The 24929-nt window shown below is 46.8% G+C and overlaps 1 protein-coding gene across 1 annotated transcript; it reads left to right on the top strand.

The window, feature by feature from the left end:
* Positions 1-34: 34 nt before the first annotated feature.
* HSF4 (heat shock transcription factor 4) lies at positions 35-24461 on the top strand. Its single transcript, XM_050904245.1, has 13 exons — positions 35-157; positions 4270-4378; positions 5559-5686; positions 7112-7236; positions 9578-9653; positions 11086-11150; positions 14634-14733; positions 15525-15649; positions 17510-17734; positions 19802-19907; positions 21393-21458; positions 22931-23018; positions 24265-24461. Exons 1-13 carry the CDS (start codon positions 35-37, stop codon positions 24459-24461), a joined length of 1533 nt encoding a protein of 510 aa, XP_050760202.1.
* The last annotated feature ends 468 nt before the right edge of the window (positions 24462-24929 follow it).

Here is a 24929-nt window from a genome sequence, read left to right as displayed (position 1 = left end):
AATGGGGTTAGTGTAGCTGGGACACTGAAAAACTATGCAGGATTCACCCAGCTCTCTGGTGATGGATGGATACTCCAGCAATGTGCCAGCCTTCCTAACCAAACTCTGGACGCTGGTGGAAGATCCTGAAACGAACCATCTCATCTGCTGGAGTACTGTAAGTACAGCGAATATCAGGGGTCACTGAGTGCCTGCAACACCAGGAAAAACCCAGGTTCGAGGCCTAAGTACTGCATCGCCCGGCAACTTCCCTTTGCTTTCCAAGTGCTGGCCAGCTAAGCGGGAGAGTGAAAGGACTGAGAGTTCGTTAGGGGGCCTTTTGGGTAGACTTGATATTAATTATCTGCAATATTGTGGCTTTTTTGTTTCAAAGGGACAAGTGGTTTGGGAGTGTTTAATTACAGTATTTACACATTTCACTTGAAGCATCTTACAGGGTATCTAATATTGAATCTTCTAAAAATCCAGACTCTTTAAGAGAGGTTTTTCACCTTGCTTCAATCTGTGGTCCCCTAAAATTTTCTAGAAAAGGTGCTAGGCCCTTAAAAAATTCCACTGCTGTTTGTATTATTTCACATGTGTTTCTTAGCAGCCTTTCACAAATGCCTTGGGAGAAGGTAGCAGACAAACAGCATTCAGACCTCAGGCTAAAACCTATAGTTTAAACAGATCTCAGACTGGCACCCTGAATCACTCACATTTTGGTAGAGCTTTACTTGATTTTTCAATGAGTCTGTGTGATGATCGTGGTGATGTGTGTATGTATTGTCTGTACAGCTTCACAGGGATAGACTGCTTTGCTTTGGCTTCTTATTTGGCACTGAGACATTAATATACTAAGTGCAATCAGAGAATTAAAATGATTTATTTGTCCCCCTCGTACAGCATTTTGATACCACATTGTGCTTTTGACCTGACAAAGACTTGCTGCAAATAATGTGATTTGTCTTCAGCAGGGAGTTACCAGATAAGTTGTGTGCATAAACTTGTTTTCCAAAATCAAGAATCTATGACAAAAGCAGATTTAAAGGGGAAAAAAAAAGTTTAAAGCAGCCTTTCTGTCATGTGTTTGTGTCCAGTAGAGTTTTCATTCAAAACTTGAGATAGGATTTGAGCTGCATTGTTATCCAAGGTAATGGTTGGTTTCTGGTGTTGGTATTACATGGCCATGCCTCTGAGAACCACCGAGTTTTGGTATCGTGTGTTTTAAATAAGGACTTTCAAACTAGAAAGGATTTTCTAAAGTATAAACAGTCCCCTCTCTGTTACACTTACAACATTGTTATTTTTGACTGCCCACCACCACCACCACCCTGCTGTGCTTTCCTGCAACCCAACATAGGCTACAGCTACATTCTTGGGAGGGTTTGGTAAGGCTTTTAGATGTCTAAGTTTCCCATGTTGCATGTTCCTACGTTTCCCATGTTCTTCCTCTTCTATCCATCAGTGGTGTTGGCGCTGAGAAATTGTGTGCATGCCTAAGATTTCTGGACATAATCAGAACTCTTAGAAAATAGGACCTATAAGGACCTATGAACTGTTTCTTAGCATGAAGGAGAAGAGATGGAGAGGAAATGTGGTAATGGTTTCTATATACAGTAAAGGCTGTTGTAAGGTGGAAAGAAGTCTGCTGTGTCCATGGTAGATTGGACAAGAAGTAATTAAATGAATTTTTGAAATGCAAGATGCAGTTAGGAAGAACTCCTAGCACATTCCTGGAGTAGCTTGCCTGGGCAGGGCACCGGGCATCTGTCATCGTGGGTCTGTCAAAAACAGTTAAGATAAGCATCTGCCAAGACTGACATGCTGCAGAGTGATTTTTGCCTTGGGCAGAGAAGTGTCTCCCAGCTTGTGCTCCCATGATGTAAGATAAGCAAGGCAGAGCTGCTGCGTGGGAACAAGCTGGCACATGCACAGTCCACTCGTGAAGACACAGTAACTTCAAAGTCTCTTGTGCCTGTAGGAACCCTTTTGGATGTGCCAGCTTCCGAGAACATTGCAGCCCTGAATTCAAAGGAATGACCTCTCAAGAGAGGCCATAAGGAGAAGTTCAGGTACACAAAACCCTCGTGTTTCTCATTTTACATCAGCCTGCCCAGCCTGGGACACACAGCTGTATCCCAGAGAGAGCGAGTGGGCAGAAGCACAAGGGAAGCAGGATGAACCCGCTCTGTCCCCGGAACAGCCTTTGCAGTGTTGGGAAACCCTGGTCCCTGCTGTCATGTCTGCAAGCTCGGTCTGTGAGGATAGTTTCAGCCGTACAGATTATTAGTGAATCTCTTAAGCACTTGACCAGCCTTTGCTTCTGCTGCATGGGGTGAAGATGATAGGAAAGACCCTGGTGATGCTCAAAGGGCCCTGTCAAGGCAAGCAGTCACGTTCAGTGTTTGCACCAGTGAACAAGGAGCGAGAAGTACAGCTGACCCAGCGTCATATGTTTGTGGGCGTGCAGGGTTAATTGTTAGAGCTGATAAACGAGCCAGAGCACAGAGGGAATTGGCACCGGTTGGTGATGGAAATGCAGTGGCAATGAGTAGGGCAGCAGGGTTTGCCAGCTGGCTGTTTTCTGGCGGCTGTGGGCAGACTACAGGCACGCACAAGCACCTCTTTAGTCGTTGAACTTTCTCATGGTCCTGATTACACTCCCTGTTTTAGAAACTTCCAGGCAGCCCTGAGAGCACCCATGCAGCTACAGACCCTGTGATGGGTGCGTGGCGGGACCCATGCGCCGCTGGTACGCTCCTACTGCACGCAGAGCCGGAGTGCTCACTCTTACGAAACACTGTCCTCCTCTGTCAAAAACCAGTCTGCTGTTAAATAACGCCCCAAGCTGACACACCACTTGACTGCCGGTAATAACGCTGAACACAGCAGGAGGATGACTGTGGCTGTGCAGACTCCTCCCTGCCAACGCCGCACAGACCCTGGTGTCTTTAGCTAGCTGTCCCTTGAAACTTGGCTGCAGCTGAGCTGGTAAGTCCCAAATATCTGCTGACGTCTTTGCCCTGGCATAGGTCTCTGCATCTTGCCTGTCCCTCCATAAAGCTGTGGAGAGCTTAGGCTGCACAGTTGGGTGGTTCCCCAGGTAGCTCTTTGCAGCTCTTTCTCTCTCCACGAGCAAAGCCAATGTGAGCCCCTGGAAGATACCGTTCTCTGAAAGGTAACAAAACCGGCACGTGTGCCCCAAACTCCGTGTCTGAAATCATGATTCTTCATTCCTCCAAATTCCCGGTGCCCGCCTCCCCCCGCCCCCCCCAATCCAGAGCAGAGATAGGATTTAAGGTGGTCCCCCTGTCACCACGTCCTGGAGACACTGACCTGTTGAGGGCAGAGATTTAGAAAATGATGTTTCTAAGTGTTGGTTACGGATGGAAATTAATCACTAATTCTTCTGTCCCTTAAAAAGGTCATGTGGATTGCCATTTGCAAAAAGTTTCAAGGCCGCTTCAGTGCATTGCGTCTCACAGGCCCTCTCTGCACCAGCTTAACCGTCAGCAGGTAGAAGGCCAGGCAGGGGAAGCAGATGGCCTGCAGTGTGTCTGTTTCTGCCAGAGATCCCAGGCAGTTTGCCTTGTTTTGCAATCACGGGTCCTGGCAATGCAACCTCAGAAACGGATATGATGTCTGGTTAACGTGCGTGTTGCTAGCTTGGACTGTAAAGCATGACTGTTAACATTTTGCGGTTGCCCTTGTGGCTGTGTACTTTCAAAAATAGTCAAGAGAAGATGCGTAGTGCTTCTGGATCGGTGTGGTGTCTCCAGGGATGATTTGCTTTCTTGCCTTGCTGTATTTCTTGTACCGTGTCTCCAGGCAGCGCTCCCTCCAGGACTGCTGTGCTCTGGAGCAGATGGGTCAGAGTTAGACCTATACAAGCAGATCAAGGGGTTATAATGGCAATTCCCACTTTCCAGGACCTTCTTCAGACACCAGTCTTTCTGTGAGGTCCACGCAAGGGTAGACGATCACAAGCTACCAGCTATTTGTGTGTAAAAGTCTGTAGTTTCTTTCTCACATCCAAGGCTCTGAACTAAGCAGTGGCAAAGCTTAGTAGAAAAAGATCAAAACTGCAGTCATAGAGCACTGACTGTACCAGAACTGAGGAGCACATCCATCACTGAAGGCTGTTGTCACTCTTCTCAGCTTCAAGGTGACAATTCAGAGGGTGCAATCTCCCCTGCTGTAGGACTCAAGGGAATCACCTCCTCCTGGGCACCTCTCATGGTCGGGGACGCTCCTCTCACTTCGCCTTTGTCCTTGTCTCCTTTGCAGAATGGCACCAGCTTCCATGTGTTCGACCAAGGACGCTTTGCCAAAGAGGTGCTGCCCAAGTATTTCAAACACAACAACATGGCCAGTTTTGTCCGGCAGCTGAACATGTGTAAGTTCGACCTCCAGAGCCCAGGCCATGTGGGGTCCTACAGACACGGGGGGAGCGACAGAAAGTGGGGGTGGGAGAGGAGGCATGAAGGAGAACTGTGGATAGAAAAGCTGAGCTCTCACCTATACACGTTATTGTGGCATTATTGGTTTTGCCAAAGAGGACCTGCCTCTGAGATGCCGGGGGAATGATTTCCTTGTATTGACCTTAGATTCCAGCATGAAATTTCTGTTAGATTAAATCATAAGATGTGAGCTAAGAAATTTCAGCTACCAGGGTTTCTGCTTCTCTTGCATCAATTTGATGACTTATTATTATTGCTTTTCCATTTTATTCTATATGGGGCTTTTTCCAGCAGCCTGATACTGTGGCACCTCCCCCAGAAACTGCTTCTTTTGAGGGCAGCATGCCCAGAGCTTATCCATTTTCCTAGCCGTATCGCTAAAGTTATTACAGACAGTACTTCTCCCTGCAAACCTTGCCTTGCTGATCGGACATTTTCACCCCTTAATGGAGGTTTAGGTGTAGTTTTCAGCCACATCTAGACCGCAACTATATTAAATATGGTTCTTTTCTGATAGTTTTTGGAAGTTTTTCAATGAGTAATTCACAAAGTTCCTCAGTACAGTTTTAACTTCGCTATTTAACTATATAGTAGCCCTATAGTAATTTTTAGGCCAGTCTTTAGATACGGTTTAGAAACCTTTCTAGGACTTCAGAGAAGTACCCAAAGTAGATTTCCAAAGGTGCATGTGATCCTTTTTTCCAAAAGTGGCACCTGAAGCTGGTCTGTGCCTTTGAAAAACCTTCCCCTGAATCCCTTTGGCTTGCAAATCAAACTAGAGATTTCATAAGGATGGGCATTTCAGCTCCTGGCAGACAGACCGACATGCCCAAGGGATCGCCAGTGAGGCTTTCATGGCATGGGCCAGCGGCAACGTGTCCCCAGAGCTGCGGGGCGTCCAGCGGGATGCATGGGGCTCTCCCTTGCACTGGATTTCTTGTAGATATGGCCCAAAAGCGTGCCCAGCCACAGGGAGGGGGCACGGCTGTGCCTTGAGCACCGGAGCAGCTCAAAAAGTGGGGGGAGTGAACAGAAGTGTCCTCAAAAGTGATGGAGTGGGAGGCGAGGAGGAGGGCCTGGGTCTGTCGGCCCTTCACCCGTGCCCTCTCCACGCAGACGGCTTCAGGAAGGTGGTGAACATCGAGCAGGGGGGTCTCGTCAAGCCCGAGCGGGACGACACCGAGTTCCAGCACCTCTGCTTCCTGCAGGGCCACGAGCACCTCCTGGAGCACATCAAGAGGAAGGTGAGTGGGCGCCGGGCCGGGGGGGACACACACCAGCCAGGCCTCGGCGAGCCCCCCGGTGAGCCCCTGGGGCGGGAAGGCTGAGGCGGGAAGGCTGAGGCGGGAAGGCTGAGGCGGGGCAGACCCCTGTTCCAGAAGGTTCCACACCACCGGCGTGGAGAGGCTGCGTGGTGCTTTTTTTTTCAAAACGTCCCTCAACAATATGCCCCACAACTTAACTAATGGTCTGTGTGGAGGCGTAGCTCCCTTGGTTTGCTTTAAGCCTGCTGTCTCTTTATTTAATTTGTTTCCCCTGGGCCTTCCGCTAGGAGAGAAGTAGTGAATACCAGTTTCCTGTCCCTCAGACGTCTCGAGCGGGAAACACCTCATTTCGCCCCAAGCAGGAGCCCTCTGTGCCTGCCGCCATGGCTCTCTGCCCAGTGCCTTTCTAACCCTCCCACGTCCCTTTTTTGGGGCGGATTGACCAGAACAGCACTCCATGGTCATTGTGAGGGTTTCTACCACAACTGCATTCCTCTCTTGAGAACTCCCCAAATGCTTGTTTGCTTTCAGACTGCGGGCCCCTGTGCTATAGACTGCTCAGCATAACTCCAAGATCACCCTGTGGTCTGGTTTCTGTCCTCTCCATATACATGTACAGTTGGGGCAGGGGTCCTCGGTGTGCAGGGCTTGGCTTTCATCAGAGTTTTGTCTGTGTTTTTTTGCTCTGTCGCTCAGTATCACAAGACGTTCCTGTAGTGCTGCACGGCCAGGCTTGCTTCGCACCGCTCTGCTTTCGAATCGTTACCCGCTTTTCTAGATAAGTGCAGCATAACTCCTGCAGGGTCTCCCAACAGCCATCTCCTGTTATTATAGAAGAGATAACCTACTCCTGCCCTCTGTTTGCTGTCTTTTAACCTGTTATTGATGCCCCAAAAGGGCTGTTCTCTTACTGAATTAGCGTAGCAACTTCAGAAAACAGACTTCAGCAAAATCCTTCTGGAAATCCAAGTGTAATATGTCAATTTGAAGCATTAGCTCAGGCTCATCCCTGTAAAACATGAGGCTGGATTTAGTCTCTCTGTAGTTAAAGTAAAAAGATTTAATCAAACAACCTAGTTCAATTCCTCCTTGGTCCCCAAAATACCCCCACACCCCCCGCCCCAAGCTGATTTGAAATAAGTCCCCACTCTGGTGGGGAATGTTCTGCTGCCAACAGACCCTCTGTACAAAAGGATTTGTCCTGCTCTTTGCTCTATTTTATCCCTTTGGCCTTTGCAATAATACTCTTAAGTATAGTTCAGACTCTTATGTCGCCTGTCCTAGTATTTCAGCACATCAGAGCCCAGCTGGTGGAAGTCCTGCACCCGACCCACAGCAATGAGTGAGTCTGTCCATGGCCCCTCTTGTGTTGGTAAAATCCACCTTTGATTTTTTTCTCCTCAGGTGTCGGTAGTGAAAAGTGAGGAGACCAAGATGCGCCAGGAGGACCTCAGCAGGTTGCTATACGAGGTACAGATACTGAGAAGTCAGCAGGAGAACATGGAGTGTCAAGTGCAGGACATGAAGCAGTGAGTTGAATCCTACTCAGGCTGCTTCTTACGGGCATTTGCTTCTCTAGAGTTGTTGATCTTGGGGAATGTTTGACAGGAGGAGCCTTACACACCTCGCTCCCAGGGAGCACGTGCTGAGCCCGGGACTAATCATAGGGACTAGATCTGTTGAGACAGAAACATGTAGGATTTCTGTGCAGACCCAATGATCTACAAAATAAGAATTAATGCACAGCCTCTCTGTCTTCTGTGAAAGGTAGACATATTCTCTTCATCTGTGTTTTCCCTTTACAGATGAGGAAAGCACAGAGGTGGCCATGTAGGATATATGTGTATAACCTGGGCGCTTAACTCGGATAACTGTATTTCCTCCAGATAGAAATGATGGTAAAGATGTAACTCTTTCTCACGCGTAGAAGAGTCCTTGGCAGAAATGTAGTGGTGTCCACTCCAGCTATTAAAAAAATTAAAAAAAAAAATATCTCTGTCATCCTCTACCTCCCAAATATATGACTGGCCTAAAATATATAAGAACACAAGAACTGCCATAGTGTTTAGTCCATGGACCCATCTCTCTGAAGGCTCTGTCTTCTGACATGGCCAAAAATTGTTGTCTAAGAGCAAAACAAGCAAATGCAACGCTGCTTGCGTGTGGCTGCCTGACCTCCAGCTGTCTGAGATTCTGGGATTTTCTGAGTCAGACATGGTCACTAGGAATTTAGTAAATGGATATGGTTTTATAAATCATGTACTTGGAGAGGTTTTTATTTGCCTCCAGAATTTTAATCCTTACAGAGAACTTTGTTTAAAAAGCACTTGAATAATCAAAAAGACCCCAAAACCTTATTTTATAATGCAAGCTGATATTCAGACATCACCAGATGACACTGGCATCCCGGGCCTTGAGAGAACACCATATACTGTGAAACTTCATTCCAGCCCAGCACCTTACGTGCCACGGATAAATATTTTTAGCGTATCTTAATTTTTAGTGACTCCCACACTTAGCACAAGCATTAAATCACACCATGAAATCCAGGTACAGTGGCAATGAATGAGTTTCTAGGCTTGTATCTTATTTAATTTTTAAGGAATGCCAGTATCGATGATTTGGCCTCGCTTTTAGTTTATTCTCCCTTTTGATTTGCTTTCTCCCTTCCTCCATCTGGCAAAAGGCAAATTTGCATTCAACTGATGAAAATAATACAATTTTTATAAACTAAGACAGGCCAGAAATCCCAGGCTGAAACCATGTTAAGAAATTTACACTGATGAAGAACCATTAGGACATAACTCCAGTACAAGCTGTCAGACTAAGGAAAGCTGCTTTGCTGAAAATCCTGTCAGTACCAGTACAGAAAGTTCACTGCAGAAATTCTTGCTGTAGAAGCTGCTATCCTAGGGCAGCTACTGTGCTCTTTCGAGCCCTGGACCTTATCTTCCCAGCTCTAGCATCAATCAATACTAGAAAGACTAAAGAGCAAAAGGATTTCTAAATTTCACCTGTATGGTAGGTTTTGCTGGCCTGTCAGTTTTGGTACATCCATATACTCTTGAGATAAATTGGCTGGCAAAACCTTTTGCAGCATGGACTTGGCTGGCATCCAGATTTGGAGGCAGCACAGTAAATAAACTCTGCATCTCCCCATCCCGCTTTCTGGGGCTGACTGTTCAAGGAAGCCTGTAAACTCCCCTGTGTGTTGCATTTGCAGGCAGAAAATACGCTCTATGCAATTGCAAGCCAGACACAAGTCTGTGATGCATGAAATCAGTGACTCCCACTAATAAAATCATTACAGTCCTCCTAGTTCAAGGCTCTGGGATGCAGAAGCATCCCCTTAGCTGCTCCAGTCACTCCCAAACATGCCTTCGTACCACCACGCGTATGAGGTTTCAGCAGGCAGAATACATAGGATCTCTATCCATAGGATCTCTTGGTCTTTGGGGGCACTGGGGACAGTTGTGGAGAGGTTGGGCTTTCTTGGCTCCCACAGGAAGAACAGTCTTGGTGATCCAAATCATTCAAAGTCACAAATCAGGCCTTGCTGAAATTCTGAGTTTGGCCCAAATGTTCCACAAAAACAACACACACGTGTCCTCTTGTTACCCTCCCCTATAAATGTTGGCTTCTCTTTATTTGTTTTTCCTCCATGCTTTGGTCTGTAGTTCTTTTGAGGTCAAGGAAAAACAAGGAAAGTAATTGTGTGACCCCATTTGGGACACCTGAAAAGAGCCAAGCACCACAAGAGCCCCAGAGTGAGACAGACTTTGCACAATTGGGTCTACTGTTGCATCATGGCAGCACCGTGGGCTGTTGGGGTGTTTCTGTGCTCACGGAAGGTTTCTGTTTCACTTTCAGGCAAAATGAAGTTCTTTGGCGGGAAGTTGTTTCTCTCCGGCAGAACCACTCACAGCAACAGAAAGTGATCAACAAGGTAGTGGTCATATAAACTCCAAACTCACTTGTACTGCATGGTCTATGTCCTCTCATTTTTTTTCTTGTCCCATAATCTTCTCCACACTCGGATACCGCACTCTTTCAAATTGTGTGATGCATGTCCTATGGAAAGTGGTCATTAACGAAGCATAGATTATGCCCTCAAGCAAAAGATTTTAATTTCCCTGTCAGTCCGTGCTGTGATGTTAGAAACCACTTTTCTGTCACAGTCCTGAGCAAGAGAGCACAACTGTCGCTAATTGCCCTGTATTGGCTGTGTTCTGGTTGTACCGACGCCTCTGGGCTTCCCAAATCTTTCCTCTTTCCTTTGTACAAGAGAGGAGCCTCCCCCTCCTGCCAGCACTGAAGCTGCAGGCAGCAGAATTGGCTAGCCATTCCCCCAGTGGGGACCTCCAGCAACTGTGACATTTTCTGGTGTTACTGGTATAGTTACTGTACAACCTTTTAGACTGAAGGAGCACTGCGGAGCCATCTCCCTTAAAATCTAGCATGACCAGTACTAAAAAAGGCCTCTCCAGTGATTCCCAGATGGTGCTGATGTGATCGAGCACGTCACATTTCCCAGTCCCCCTGAGAGGTGCATTCTGACCCTCACGTGGCATCACAGAGTCACAGGACTGGATAGAAATGCACGAGGCTATCAAACCTTCCTCCAGCTCTGAGGCTGGACCAGCCACACCACTCGTTGTAGGGGCATTTATGCAACTCTATTTTGTTATATTGAGCAATGAGTAAGAGACAGCTGTGATATATAATATTAATGCTCTCTTTGTTTGGAGGTCAAAGAAGAGCATTAGGCTCAAGCTGACCTGGGAATATGTTGCTAAGTGATTCCTCTCCAAAGCCGTTCTGCGTCCTTTTTAGTGTCCTGTTATATCAACACTGAATTTTACAGGGCTGAAAAACTCATCTAAAAGAGCTAAGACCTCCATCCAGGGTCTCCCCTAGGGGGTTCCCTCTTTCACTTGCAAAGTCTTTGTCAGACTTCATAGAGCCTCTTATAAAGGTCTCTAAAGACTTTCACGGAGGCCAAGTCTAACTCCAGGCCTAGGAATGTTTGCATGTGTACTTCACAGGCAGATTCCCAAGTCTAATAGGGCTAGCCGGAGTTCTGCATGCACAGTAGTGGCGAGAGAAAGCGCTGAGCACACATGCATCTACCAGCCTTTGCACAAAGCAGGCACCTGGCTGTGTCGCTTGAAAGCCAGGCAAGTTGTTCGACTTCTTGGAAAGCTTAGTCCTGTTTCGGGCTCCAATGTCTCATGCAATTTGGCTCCCATATTTCATGGCTGCTCCCAGCTTTGGGGTGATGTTGGGAGGGAGGAATGTGTGAGATAAGAACGGCTGCGAGAGCAGGGAGTGCTGAATCACTCTGCTGATTAACACTGGATTTTGATCTCTCCTGACAGCTGATTCAGTTTCTGTTTGGCCAGCTCCAATCAAGCCCTAGCAGCGCTGGGATAAAGAGGAAGCTGTAAGTACCCTTGTGTGGTGCGCACACACTCACGGGTGCATAATGCTGCCCCCTCACTAAAAGCACAAGCTCAGCTCGCCCAGGCAGGCGGTCACCGGACCAGGACACCATGGTGATGGGAAATGAATGGGCTGAACTGCCGAGTCAGACCTGCTGACATGCCCCATTCAGTGGTCTTTAGAGAAGCACCGTGTCAGCTCGTGACCTTTATTTGGGGAACACAGAGCGCGATGGGAGATGGGAACACTAATGAGTGGGAGGGTAAAGGGCAGGACCCCACCGCTGGTCCTACAGGTTCCAGTTTTGCCACTTGTCATCAGTAGGAGCCGGGCTGGGCCCAGCCAGCCCACAGTCACCTTTAGTTTGACCCACAGTCACTGAATGGGGTGCATATCCGACACAGGTTTGGTGGCATGTGACCTGCAGGCCTTACAGAGTTGGAAGGTGGAGAAAGATTTTAGCTAAGGGGTATCTTTAGAGTCGTAAATAAGCTCTTCAAGGCAAGTGAATAGAGGAGCTTGAATTAGGAAGCTTGGTGCCTTCCAGGAGAGCAGCCATGCATTTCTTGCTCTGTGGTGCTTGTGATCTAAAGAGGGGAGAGGGGCTCCTAAGAGGAATTTGCCTTTGTGGCTCAGGCTGAGGGCAGGGACCTGCCTCCAGTTCCCACCTTGTGGCCTTTGGCAACTCAGAAACTTCTACATGCCTCAGAGAAAGGAGCCAGACTTCCCAAGAATGGCTGCTCAAGGGAGTTGGTTTTCTTTAAGTCAGTGTCCTTGTTCTTGGCTTGACTTCTCTTGTGAGGATTGTAAAGGAAACACAGGATTGAATGAAGGAGCCCATAACCTGTACAAGCAAGCTGGGTACCTTTACCTCTGTCTACGCCCTCTACTGAGCCTCTTGGAAGGGATAAACACTGCAAGGAGAATGGTAGCAAAGAAGAGGGCTCAAGGGGAGGATATCGGCTGCTCTGAGTCACTGAGGTTCATGAGTGGGGAAATTTCCCTCCAGTGGAGTGGGGAAGCAGAGAAATGAGATGCCAGATCTGGTCTCTAATTTCCACGGTCAGGGCCATGCCCTCCCTGGAAAAGCTTTGCAGCCAAAGAAATGTTGTCTTAGACCACTGCTTCTTGAAAAAAGCAAATCATTAGTGAGAAACTGCTGAAAGGGGCAGAAGAGCACAGAACTATCTGCACAGCAACTGTATTGAAGAGGGGTCACACTGATACAACCCAGCTGCAATTTGCACGGTGTTGTGCATGTTAATTTGAGTTTCTGCTTCCCTGGAAACACAAAGGTCTGTCTTCACAGAACCTCAGCTCTTATGTCTATATCTGCACCTCTAATGTTTTACCTTTCACGGTTTTGTTTTCCTGCCTCTCTTTTAAATGACTGCAGGAAAGCATAGCGTACAGCCTGGAGCAACTGTTGGCGCAGACCAGAGTGCTGGCTGGGGGCTCTGGGTAGGTTTGGGCAGGATGGGCACGTCTGTAGGTCCCACAGGCACGTCTGACCTGGGAGGCTGTTAGATGGATTAGATGCCAAAGTTACTTTCATAAGAAATGTTGGATGGGGAGGTTCATTTGTGGCTCCTGGAGCAGAGAGCTGGACACCTACAAATTTGTAATTGTTGCAGGGCTGGCTATGATATCTCGGTGTATACTGAAGGGTAGATTATGCTGTAACAAGGTCCATGTCAGGGTGATTCAAATGTTCTTTTTTATTCCGTGTCTTTAGTTAACATCATAGAAAAGAAAAAGGCTGTTAAACGAGCTGTTAGACAACACAGATCTCAAGCACTGTGGTCACTGTGTCCTGCTGTATAATGCTGTCGTGGTTTAATCCCAGCCAGCAGCTAAGCACCGCGCAGCTGCTTCCCCCTTCCCCCTCCTAGTGGGGTGAGGAGGAGGAGAGAAAAAAAAGTGAAACTCGTGGGCTGAGATAAGAATAGTTTAATAACTGAAGTAAAATAAAATACACTACTAATTAAGAATAATAATAATAATATAATAATAATTATAATGCAAAGGAATATTAAAAAAAAAAGAAATAAAACCCAAGAAAAGACAAGTGATGCACAATGTAATTGCTCACCACCCGCTGACCGATGCCAGAGCCACGATCCGCCTCTCCGGGCCAACTCCCCCCTGTTTATATACTGGGCATGACGTTCTATGGTATGGAATACCCCTTTGGCTAGTTCAGGTCAGCTGTGCTGGCCATGCTCTCTCCCAGCTTCTTGTGTACTTGCTTGCTGGCAGAGCATGGGAAACTGAAGAATCCTTGACTTAGGATAAGCGCTACTTAGCAACAACTGAAACATCAGCGTGTTATCAACAGTATTCTCACACTAAATCCAAAACACAGCACTGTACCAGCTACTAAGAAGAAAATTAACTCTGTCCCGGCCGAAACCAGGATGAATGCCCTTCACTGTGGGATCTAACTGCAGTCTGAGCAAACCCATAATTTCTCCCAACATATCCAGCTCCAGTGTCTGTGGGATGAAGGGAGCTAGGAATTATCTTCTGTCAAGCCTGTTAGACATTACTGTGGAAAAAACTGTTGGCTTTCCCTGGTGCCCTCCGCCAAATCACTGTCTTCCAGATGAGCACTGAAGGTGCTTTTCCTGACTGTGGGACAGGCGGTAGGAGGAGAAGAGGGATTTGCTAGGCAGTTTTATAGGATCATCACAGCAGTAACAATAGTGGGTGTGTAGCAAAATATACCAGTTCCCAGCTTCTCTGGGACTGTATCACAAAACGAAGGACTGCCACCCAGTAAGTTTCATGACGGAAAGGCAGTGCCATTTTGAGGCTCCTTCTCATTTGCTCTTGGTTTCAATCATTTACTAAACATAAAGCACTCCTGCTACAGGACCTAGCATGCAGACCTGCTTCTTGTTGTCAGTGACCATCTGTAAAAGCCTGTCAGTCTTTTTTTAAAAGCCTGTATGCGATGAGTTTAGGCTCTGCTCTGCTTTGTGTCTCCCTCTGTTTTATTACTTAGTCAGTGGGTTGCACAGGTTCCTTTTATGCAGTGTTATGTACGGAGATGTAGTTTTGCCAAAGAGGCCCTGAGCGTGAGGGAGCTGGTAACAAGGCCAGATTCCCAGTATTGCACTAATAATTTCAGCGTAGCTACCTCCAGTTAAACAAGCTGAGGATCCAGCCTGGAGCTTGAAACGACTAGCAATTAGAAGAAAGTATGAATTGAGTTTGTTATTTTACTTGCATCTTTCAAATAAGATCTAGAAAACCTAGATCATCCCTTCTCTATATGGCTAATGCCCTTTTCTAATGGTGACCTCCTCCAAAACTGTTGTTTCCCTTCCCTGTCCAAAACACTGGACAAGAAAGTACCTTACAGCTGAGGAAAAACAGAGTACCCAGGGGAAAACAACCCTTGGCTGAGAGACATTTCTTGTATGAGCAACCAGGAACCAGTCAGTATGTGCTGGGAGAACAAACCTGTTTCTCTTCACAGACCTCTGATGCTTGACAATGGGATCTCAGCTCCGCAAGTGTCCAAGTTCAGCCGGCATTTGTCTACGGACCCCCTCCATGACCCCTATTTCATACAGTCGGTAGGTGTACACCAGCCTCTGAGATTTGTGGGTTTTCTTTGGCCAGGGTGGAAAAATGTTTGAAGCAATAATACAGATTACAGAGTAAGTAGTTTGGCAAGAGCTTGGCAGTGAAGAAGAGAAGAGGTTTGCAAAGCTGAGTGACATTTATTATTTCTCCAGCTCCCCTGTTTCAGGGAGGGGCGCATGCTTGCGTGCACTTGTGCTGCCATGTTCATGTGGGAGGCCGTGGGTTGTGGGAGGGAAAGGCAGACCCCGCACACCGAACTCTCCCTGGTGTTACCCCAGCCTGGCTCACCTCAAGGGCAGAAAGGAAGAAGTACGTTCTAGAAGGTGGGTACTGTGATCTTTCTGACCAGAGCCAGATCTTTGCAGTCGCTGAGGGATCCCCACCGCCCTAACCCACCGAAGCAGACACCAGACACATGATACTTATGTCATGCAGCTAAAATACTTGAGCTGGCACGAGAGACCCATGCTCCCCTGTTGGGCTGTGTTGGATCTTTGCCTCCAGAGGAAGCTAAGCACTCTAGGCAAAATGTCAGACATGGTAAAACCTCTCAGTAGATGACACTTCAGTCACAGTGCTTATTTTACACCTGCACCTCTGTGTGGTTGGAGGAAAGACCAGAGGAAATTATAATGTTGCATAGTAGGTAAAAGCTTTCTTCGTTTCCGTACAAGGAGGACTCAAGGGCACAGTGAGTAAACCCTAACTATCTCAGATAGGGCCTTGGACTTGTTCTGGGCCTCAGAAGGATAAATCGATATGATTTTTTGCTTTCTCTTAGCCATCGACAGAACCTGCCTCTTGCTTAAACAGCCCTGCAATTGCTGGAGGACCCATCATATCTGATGTTACTGAAGCATCACCATCCAACATCATAAATATGCAATCCCCCCCTGAAAATGACAGGTAAATATGTTTGTGACTAAAACCAAGGAGAGTCAGGTATGGACATGCATGACTTCAAAAGAGCTTTTCCTGGCTGTAATTCTACCAAAGTTTCTGTCTGATTTGCAACTCTCTATAGAGATGGTGGGCTGGAATATTTTTTTCCAGTTTGCAATGTGGGTCAGATTTTCAGAATTAGGGAGGGATAATAACAGCGTAACTTTCGAAACAGAGAGTCATGAGTTTCATGCTGAGAACTTCCACTCACCTCTTTGAGAAGTATTCCGTGTTTCTTCATATTTTGTTGTCAAGACAGGGGCTGTCTCAGACTTCATCAAATAATGAGATACTAACACTTGTTGGGTTTGGGGAGAGAGAGAGAGAGAACGGCAGTTTCCTTTTGGCTTTGACAAAGAAGAAACAGAATCAAACTGTACATCTTTCTGCTAATGAGAACAGAAAGGTTGCATCACAACAACTTCCGATGTTTGACAACTTTTCTGTGAAAAGGTCCCAGTAACTTAAGAACTGAATGCAGAGGTATTTTAATGCTTATCTCTTCCTGCCACAGACATGCAGTGTATTTAGGGCTAGTAGCAGAATAGCTACAAGTATGTCAGTGGAAAGTAAGTAGACAGATGAATCATGGAAACAGTTTCTCAGGCATAGAGGCAAGGCAGTTATACTCTAGAAATTGCCTATAAATCTGCCTCGTAATTGAAACCATAGCCATAAAATTAGCTTAAAGCATGTAAAGACCTCCAGATTAAAAAAACCCCTGGAAGCCGTTTCTAAAGCAGAAAATTTTAATATAACCTTTGAGTTAATTTGCTTATTTCTACTAATTACTGAGTGCCATCTGGTGGCCTCTGATCTATGCTGTGTCTGCATGACTTGAGAATCTGAGCCAGCCACGGCCCTAAGGAGTTCAGGAGTGTGGTACTTCCTAAATCAACATGAGCTTCTCGTGGGAGTTTAGGATTCACAGGATGAGAAGATGATCTGAAAGGAATGCTGAGGAAGGCTTTGTAGTGTCACATCCCATCCCATATGTGTGACACACTCATGTGTTGTCTTGCAGCAAAGCTAGTCTGTAAGTGTTGTAAGATAGTATTTTTTCAGTATGGCTTTCCATGCCCTGTGCCTGTTCATCTACATGCCTTTGTCACTTTGGCTGCAGTTGTGCAGGTTCACAGGGAGCTGTAAAATCTCCTGTAAGTAGTACAGAGTAGTTTTTTACATACAAAATGCTACTATTCAGAACTTCAGTGTCTTATGTCCGTCTAGGAATAGTGTGGAGTGCCTCTCCCACTGGAAAAGGCAAACCTCTGCTTCCAAACAAGTAAAACATCTGACTGGGACTGTCAGATCTTGATAGCTTCTGTTCCAAATCCTGCAGGGCCACAAGATCCTGACCTGTGTCATTGGGATCTCTAGAGTACTTGCTGGTCCAATCCTAAGTCCTGCATGGGAAGGTCTTACTGATCCCATTCCTATCTCTAGGGTGGAGACTTTTCTTTTTCAGGGGAACCTCTCTAGCCTAGTGACCCTTTAACCTGTCCCAAGCCTAACACTCATCTGAGGAATGATCGACACACGGAAGCATATTTTCCATATTTGCAAAACAATTGAATGGGGCAAATTCATTATAGCTATGACTGATGAAGTGACTGAAGATATTCCAGCTGAGCATGTCTCTGGAGCTTGCTGAAAAGAAAACAAGGTTGCTGGTTTCTTTTGCCCATGTAGGGGAATGGAAAGACCCTGTGGGGCAGTTTGATGGGAAGTGGAGGCAAGCCCTTGCGCTATTGCCCTTCCCAGTAGCGCGAGGCCTTTGTGGAGCAGATGTGTGTGTGGTGCTAAGTCTTGTCTCTGATACAGAGAGAAGTGCCTCATGCTGATCAAGGAAGAGCCAGTCAGCCCCGGAGTGAAAGCCACCGCTGAGCCTGATGTCCCCCTGCCAGGCTGCCGGGCTTGCTCTGAGCCCCCTGTGCTCCCCGTCGCCATGGTTCAGTCTGTTTTGGAAGGCAAAGGGAGCTGTGGTGCAGCCCCACCGGGGACCTCGCAACCATCCGAGAGAAGAGGCCGAAGGGCATTGCTGGACAGGTGAGGGGAGGGCGGGAGGGAGAGCTGTGGCCCTGCGTGTTTCATGGCCCTCTCTTCCCGTTAGCCGGGGGGAAAGGGAGGCTGATTTTAAGTCGCCTAATGCAGCCTGGTGAGCTCCATCCTGTACCTGTGGCACCTGCTTAGAGGACCCTTGAAGCCTGGGGGACACTTCACAGGGGTAGGGGGTCTGTGGATGACTTGCTTGAAGGAGCCAACAGAGGAAGAGCTGTCAGAGCGTGTGCATCAGAGCCATGGGGGCAGGAGGAGGCTTTTTGCAGTGAAGGGGATTTGCCCAAGGTCCAAGTGAAAGCTGGTGCCCAGACCAGCATCCGTGTCTGCAGACTTGCAGGCCACTGCACTGCACTACATCTCCAGTGGCTTGTGTGCCCTCTGTCATTTGTTGAGTCTTCAGTTACATAAAGTCATAAGGAGATATCTGTCACTGGTGTTTCTGTGGAGTGAATAAGGCGTCACTTGTGTGCCAATCCACAGACAGTGATGGAAGATGACAGTCAATCATCGTCATAACCTCTGCACTAAGTAGGGCATATATTTGATAAGGCATCAAAGCATTTATCAGGGTCAGGCTTGGGCTTGAGAAGGAAATAATTTGCCCCCTTTCTTCTCCTCTCCTGTGCTGTGAAGTCAAATAGACTTTTCTCTTTAGCCTGTTCTCCCTTTGCATCTCCTCCTATCACCTTTCCAAGGCGACTTTCCTGAGTCAGTGGCAGATCTGTCTTCAGGGGCAGCCACTCACTTTGGCACCGTCACGTGGGCCACATGCTTCTGGGGAGGTACCAGGGAGCTGACACTGCAAGAGATCTCGCCTTCCCCGTCTCTGACTAAAAGTGAAAACCCATGAAACTTAGCTGCATTGCTGTGCTTGTCTCCTTGAACTGGAGGGGCTCAGTAAAATGCTAGGCAGTCCAAAGCAAGGCTTTATAAAAGGGTATGAAATTATGCCTTAAAATCATGAAATAGCAAGTGAGGTCACTCACAGGGATGCGGAGTTGGGAGTTTGTGTTCACCGAGTGCAGAAGTCTGATACAAAGGGATGGAGGTTTCATTATTTTGAAGCCAGGGCACGCCAGTATCCTGCATGTGACAGTCACCCAGAGAATGATGTCCTCTTGTAAGGGGATTAGCACAGTGTCATTAGGCTCAGGCACAGGCTGAGCTGGGTGAGCCACTTTTGGAGCTGTGGTCTGCCGTGGTCTGAGACTGAAATCCCAACAGCACCGATGTCGTGGGTCAGTGTACAGCAGACTGCGACAGCAGGAGGAAAGCGTGGTTGCAGCTTGGTGGATGACGTGGAAGGTAACTGCAGAATTCATTCCTGGTGGCAACTGCAGCAATGTAAAGAGGACTGGGGGGGACAGGGAACCAGAACACTCAAGAGGGTTATCAGAAAGGCTTCTATTTTCCTTTGGGTCCTTACAGAGAACAAATTCCTCCTTCTGAACCCACTGGCTACTTAAAAACATTTTATTAGAAGAAAAATCATCCTTTTTTAAAGACTCTGGATTTTAAGATAAACTTTTATAGCTTTTGGGGGGGATTAAACGCAGCAGGGCCTCACAGTTGCTCCTTTAGCTGAATGTCTCAGGTAAATGCAGCCTGGAGACTGAATGCCTGCAGGTAAAAGTCACTCCTTAAAAAGCCATTAGTTAATAGTTATTCAGCCATCTTGGACCCAGGAGGATGGGAATGCAGCCTGTTCTGGATCCCAAGTGCCTCTCTAGAAGGATTTCTTCTAAGGAAAGCTTTAATTTTCTCAGTCTTGAGGAGAAGTGCACAGACCCTCCGTCCCCAAACCACGTGCGTCACCCAGGAGAGGAGTAGTCTCACTTGTTTTACCATCAGCCCAGTCCCCTGTGTGCTCTGCTGGGTTGTACTTCTGGGATTAAACCAAGTTATGTGGCATAAACCCAGGGTGACAATGGGCTCTTGGTTTTCAAAATGAGATTTTAAGCATAAACCTCATGTTGGAAGGCTGCTCAGTCCTGCTTTCTGTATGTATCTCTGCAAGTCTCATTCCTGGCAATATTTCCCCTTGTCTTTTCTCAGAACAGATATTTCAGACCCGTTGGAGGGCACCGACTGGAGCTTGGAAGGGCTGCAGCTGCTGCTGAGGAGCCAGCAGTACGGCCTGGAGCCCGCCAGCCTCCTGGATGTGAGTGTCGGGCCCTCCGCCGCGGCGGCTGCGGGCAACAGTTGCGAAGGTCACAGCGGTACCTTTGGGCTGTGAATCTGATAGACCACGCTGCTCGTTCTTGTGTGGCACTTTATCTGTCACATGCTGCCAGTAGAGTCACAGCTCTCTTTTGACCTGCTCATAAGAACTGGCAGGATTTCAGACTTTAAATTGATGCTTTTTTACATTTCTTCTGAAAATATACGGATTTGAACTTCTAGGAGCGCAAAATACAGTGCATTTGGTAAAGACATCATCATGAGACCTGACACATTCACGTAAAATAGGTTTAATATGACTCTCTAGCTAGTTTAATTGCTTTGGGTAGGTTAGTTTATTTTCTGCATGTTCTGCATCTTAGATACTCCTAGGTTGTGTTTAGCTCTACTACATTCCCCTTTTCCTCACATTCTGGGAAGGGTAGTTGATGTCAAATTCTCTCTCAGCTGAGATATTTATCTGTCTGCAGTTCTCAGGTCACTTTTCTTTAGAAATGGATGGTGGCTTTTTTCTTAAGTATATATGCAGAAATATGAAGGTTTGTTTATTTCTCTCTTTCACTCTCTCTCTCCTTGTACATATAGTTAGTATATGAAAGGTTTTTGCCAATAATCAAGTAACTCTGTACATAGCAAAAGAATCTGTATGTCAAAGATATGCTCCCTTGAGGAGGTGCTTCAGATACAGGCACGTGGTAAGCTTGCATGGATAAATAGGAATGAAAAATCATTTTAAAAATCAATCTTATTCTCTTAAAGCCAGTTCCCAAGTGTCTGTGATTGATTTTGACTTTACGGAAAGCTTTTCTAATGGCCTGCTCTATCACTGACTCCGTTGGTTTCTGTTTCTTGTTTCTCATTAGGAGGAGTTTCCCGTTACTGACACACTTTTCTCTCTCTGTGCAACTGAATGTCACAAGAGTGAGAATGAATCATAAAACTGTACCCCAGATCAACAGCTCCTTTTCCCAGTTTGCTCAGACGTCTCAAGAAATTGCCATCAAGGCATCAATGCAGCAGTAATCTGCCCTCTGCTACTGTGTTTTGGGACGCTTTTAAAAAACCATATGAATCTGGAAGTGTCCTAGGATCCAAGAGCAGCAAAAAAGGGCTTCGACTTGCATGTGCAGTGACACAAACAGCTGCCCTGGTTTACGACATGACTGTGGCACCGGGTGGCTGCACTGTCGCTCCACTGGCAGGCAGCAAGGCTTGCGGATCAGCACAAGCGGCCACGACTCAGCCCTTGCTGTTCTGGCTGTGCTACAAATCAACACACATGAGCCTTTGCCTGTAGCTTCAGTTCCTATGTCAGAGCAGCTGAGGCACAGGCAGAAGTTGCTTTCTGGCATCTCTGCCAGCAGGGCTACAACCTCCAGCAGAGAGCCAAGGCAGACAGCTGAGGATGTGAGCGTCTCGAACCATTACACCTTGCAGAGCCCTAACTGTATTTTCCTCCCAACAGGTCTTTAATCCCAATTTATCTTTGAGTGAGTGGAATTTGACTGAAATGGAAGCCAGTCTGTCCCCGGTAAGAGACGTGTATTTCTGAGAGATGATAATAATAATAATGTAGTTATGAAGCAGAGCTTGTGCATAACTGAAGAATGCTTAGTTATTTTATAGCCAGAGGGGAGAGTGTGGTAAAGCACAGCAGGCACGCATCTCCTGAGGGCAGGCTGAGAGTGTTACCTTGTACCTTGACCTGTCTTTCCCACTCAGCCAGAGCTTGTGTAGAGATGTGTTGTTGTCCTGGAGTCTTTAATTGAAACTGGCTGCTCTAAACTTTCTCTCAGCGTGAATGTCACGTCCTACTCATACCATAGATTCATAAAGTGTCTTTGTGCCAAAGCTCTTTATAAAATATGCCTTTATGAAGTGCAGCCATCCCTGTACATTTCAGGAGCAGTAGAACCACACGCAATTAGTAGAACCACGTGCAGTTAGAATAGAGGTTCATACATACCCGTACAGAAGAAACTAGGAGAAATTGTTTGGCAGTATTTGTTTGGAATTGACACTGACACAGATGTTTCTGAAGTGCATATGGTGATTTAATAAACAGTGAAGGAAATGTGTGTTTCATGGCTGCGTTCTTTTTCCTGCTTGTTGGAGGGTGAATTTTCAGAGCCCTCACTGCCAGCCAGGTTGGATAAGATTTGGATGGTTCTGCCGTCTCTACAGACGTGCAAGCAAAGTGTAATCTATTCTAATGAAGTGCAAAAGGTCTCTAAGCCTTCCTCATCATATCACTATCCTTTTTAGGTTTTGATTTAACAATTTGAATTTACTAGGTAATTCCATTTCCTGAGTGTTAGGAAGGAGAGTCTCTGAAGAGAGAGATAATATTAGCAAGTCTTAGAAGCAAGGGGTGGTCTCTTTCAGAAAGGATTGCATGAGGGAAAAGGCCAAGAGGGAGGCTGCAATGTTCAATAGTTTGGCCCTCGAGTCCACTGAATTTCCCAGCATCTGGTGCAGCCTACCCTTAGGCTTGCTTGTCCTGCAGAAAGTCACGAGCATAGAGAAGCCTGGAAGTAATACCTGCAGCAACTCCACACCTAGAAGCACTGTGCAAGCAAAAGCTAGTTTTACTTTAAAGACAGTCATAGGCAAATGGAAAGAAAATTCCTGTCATATTTGTTGCTGGCTGCAGAGAACTGTGGGTTTGCTTTGTACGGCAGCCGGGCAGGGGCAGCCACAGTGACGCTAGCCTGGCCTCCTCATATGACATGAGCTTCGCACCGTATTAGCCAGTGCTGACAGGGGAGTACATCTCCCTTAGCCCTCTCCTTCAGGCGTATCTGCCCTTGAGCACACGCTTTTGGCTATTTCAACAAAGTGCAGGTGAGGCTGGGAGGAGAGGCAGGGCAGGGAGGATAGCTTGCATTACTGGTGGATGTTGTGCAGCATTGATGAAGCACTGATTTTCAGAAATGGCCTAGTTCTAACAAGCTCCCCTGTCTTTGTATAATTGTACATTGTAGTTTATATTTTTGCATCAAGATGCAGCGACTCACAGTGGATCTGGAGAAGAATGCAACTGAGCTGTCCTCAAAAGTGTTCAACCCACCGTTTAACAGCGCCTGCCCAGGTAGGAGCACTAGCAGCTCTTGCAGACTCGGGAATGGGGATGTAATTAAGGTGTTAAACATGTCAGCAGCTAGATGCAACGTCCAGCACTGACCACTTGCCACTTTGAGGGAACAGAACGCGTTTGTTATTTTACTTCCGTGATTGTCAGTCAGCAATGTTTCCACAACAACTGCTAAGCTAGTTACTGAGCAGTGGGAAAAGTATGGGGGATAAACTAAGGTTTAAACATAATCGAACTACCTCTGCTTCTGCTTGGGACCACATCATATCTATCAGTGTCTCTACTGGTTTCTCTGCCTGTTCATCGCCACCTAAGAGCAATGTGGTGATCTAAGTGGGTAGGGGTGGTAGGAGCTGTACAGGTCCTGTGTTTCCTCTGGCTCCTGCTGCAGAGGAGGTGAGCCGGTAGCTGCTAGCAGCCAGAGGCAAAGGTTTATGTCTCAGTTTCTCCAGACTCTTTACCAGACCTCAGGGGAACTGTCCAGCTGATCTTCTCCCACTCGCTGACTCTGATAAAGTGTGTCATTGACCTTAGATATGAATCCAGAAGTGTTTTCCTGGTCTTGGAATAGTGATATATTATTATTTTCATATGTATTCAGCTGGGATAGACCTGAAAGAGAAGCTTTTTTGAGCCTTAGTTTGGTGCTGTAGCCACCTGACCCCACCCCAGAGTTTTGATGTATTCTGTGTCATTCAAGGACTTCTAAGTCTCCACCTTAAGCTCAGCATCTTGCATGAGCATCAAAGGCGTTAAAAGCCCAGCTACGCTGGAGAGAATTCTGAAGCAGGCTGGAGCTGAAGTGCACAAGAGGAGCATCCCCTGTTTGCAAAGCCTTTCTGGTCCATGCAGTGGCATGATGCTGGAATAATGGGGCAGTTGACAGATGTCTCCTGCAAAGATGAGGAAAAACAGACAGTTCTTGAGTGAAGGAGAAGAGAAGCTGCTCTTATCCATGTCTCGGTGTCTCCAACCATTTGGTCATCCCTTTTTCACTTCTTGTGAGGCATCTCAGCATTCAGGCAGAACCCAGTGTGGCAACCTGCAGAGCTTCCCATCGATTTTAAGGGGCTTTTGAGTGAGTCCAAGTTTGACTCAAGTGTTTCCAAGCCTTTTTTGCCTGGAGTGAGGCCCCTCACCTCCTGATGCAGTGGGGATTTGCCACTTTTCAGTTCTACATACGTGAAGTCTGGTAACTTGCCGTCCATAAACTGAGTTTTCTGTTGTCCGTTTGCATTCCCAGGGAAAGATGTCATTCTTGAAAGCGCCCAGCAGTTCCTCATTGATCGTCAGTCAATCTTTGGAAACGACCTCATCAGCTTGCCTGAAAGTTCATCGCTTTATGTTCCATCTGAAAATATGGCTTCCTACCTGTCCTCTGTGGGTGTCCAAGGGGATATCCCATTAAACCTGAGCTCTTCAACTGACAACAGCCAGTGATTTAGCTTCCAAGAAACATCATCTCCCTCCCACCCATCCAAGCATCCACAGGTTTGAATGTAAAGCAACAAAAGTGACTCAGAAACCCACAAGAGAGTTTCTTTTTGTGCCCTTTCTTTTTAAGGAGATGGAAATGGTCAGTAGCTGTTGCATTACCCTCCCTGCACCTGGATTTCAGTGTTTGCCCAGGATAACGATTTTAAAACAAAATACTGCTTCTGGTGCTTGCTCCTGTGGGGAGTGAGAACTTGGCAGGATTTTCTTTTCTTGAAAAAGCTTTTAGAAATTTCAATTCTTCGAATAAAATTTAAGTGAAGAGTAGCTTGAAATTACATCAGGGACGTAATAAAATAAAGCGATCCTGACTAGTGTCTGCAACGGCAAACTGTTGGATTTTATTGGGGCAGCACAGATTAGCTAAGATGCCTGACCCTTCTGGATGCTGTTTTTAAATAGGAAAATAGTTCT

Source organism: Gymnogyps californianus, chromosome 12, assembly GCF_018139145.2.
Source record: "Gymnogyps californianus isolate 813 chromosome 12, ASM1813914v2, whole genome shotgun sequence".
In the NCBI taxonomy this organism is placed as follows: Eukaryota; Metazoa; Chordata; class Aves; order Accipitriformes; family Cathartidae; genus Gymnogyps; species Gymnogyps californianus.
This window is presented reverse-complemented; position numbering and strand designations above follow the sequence as displayed.

Bases quoted from the DNA above. Each gene is read 5' to 3' on its own strand.
- HSF4 (XM_050904245.1), top strand. From the start codon at position 35: ATGCAGGATTCACCCAGCTCTCTGGTGATGGATGGATACTCCAGCAAT. The intron at 4,379-5,558 runs GTAAGTTCGACC...CTCTCCACGCAG, and splicing joins TGTCCGGCAGCTGAACATGT to ACGGCTTCAGGAAGGTGGTG. The intron at 17,735-19,801 runs GTGAGGGGAGGG...GTCTTTTCTCAG, and splicing joins CGAAGGGCATTGCTGGACAG to AACAGATATTTCAGACCCGT.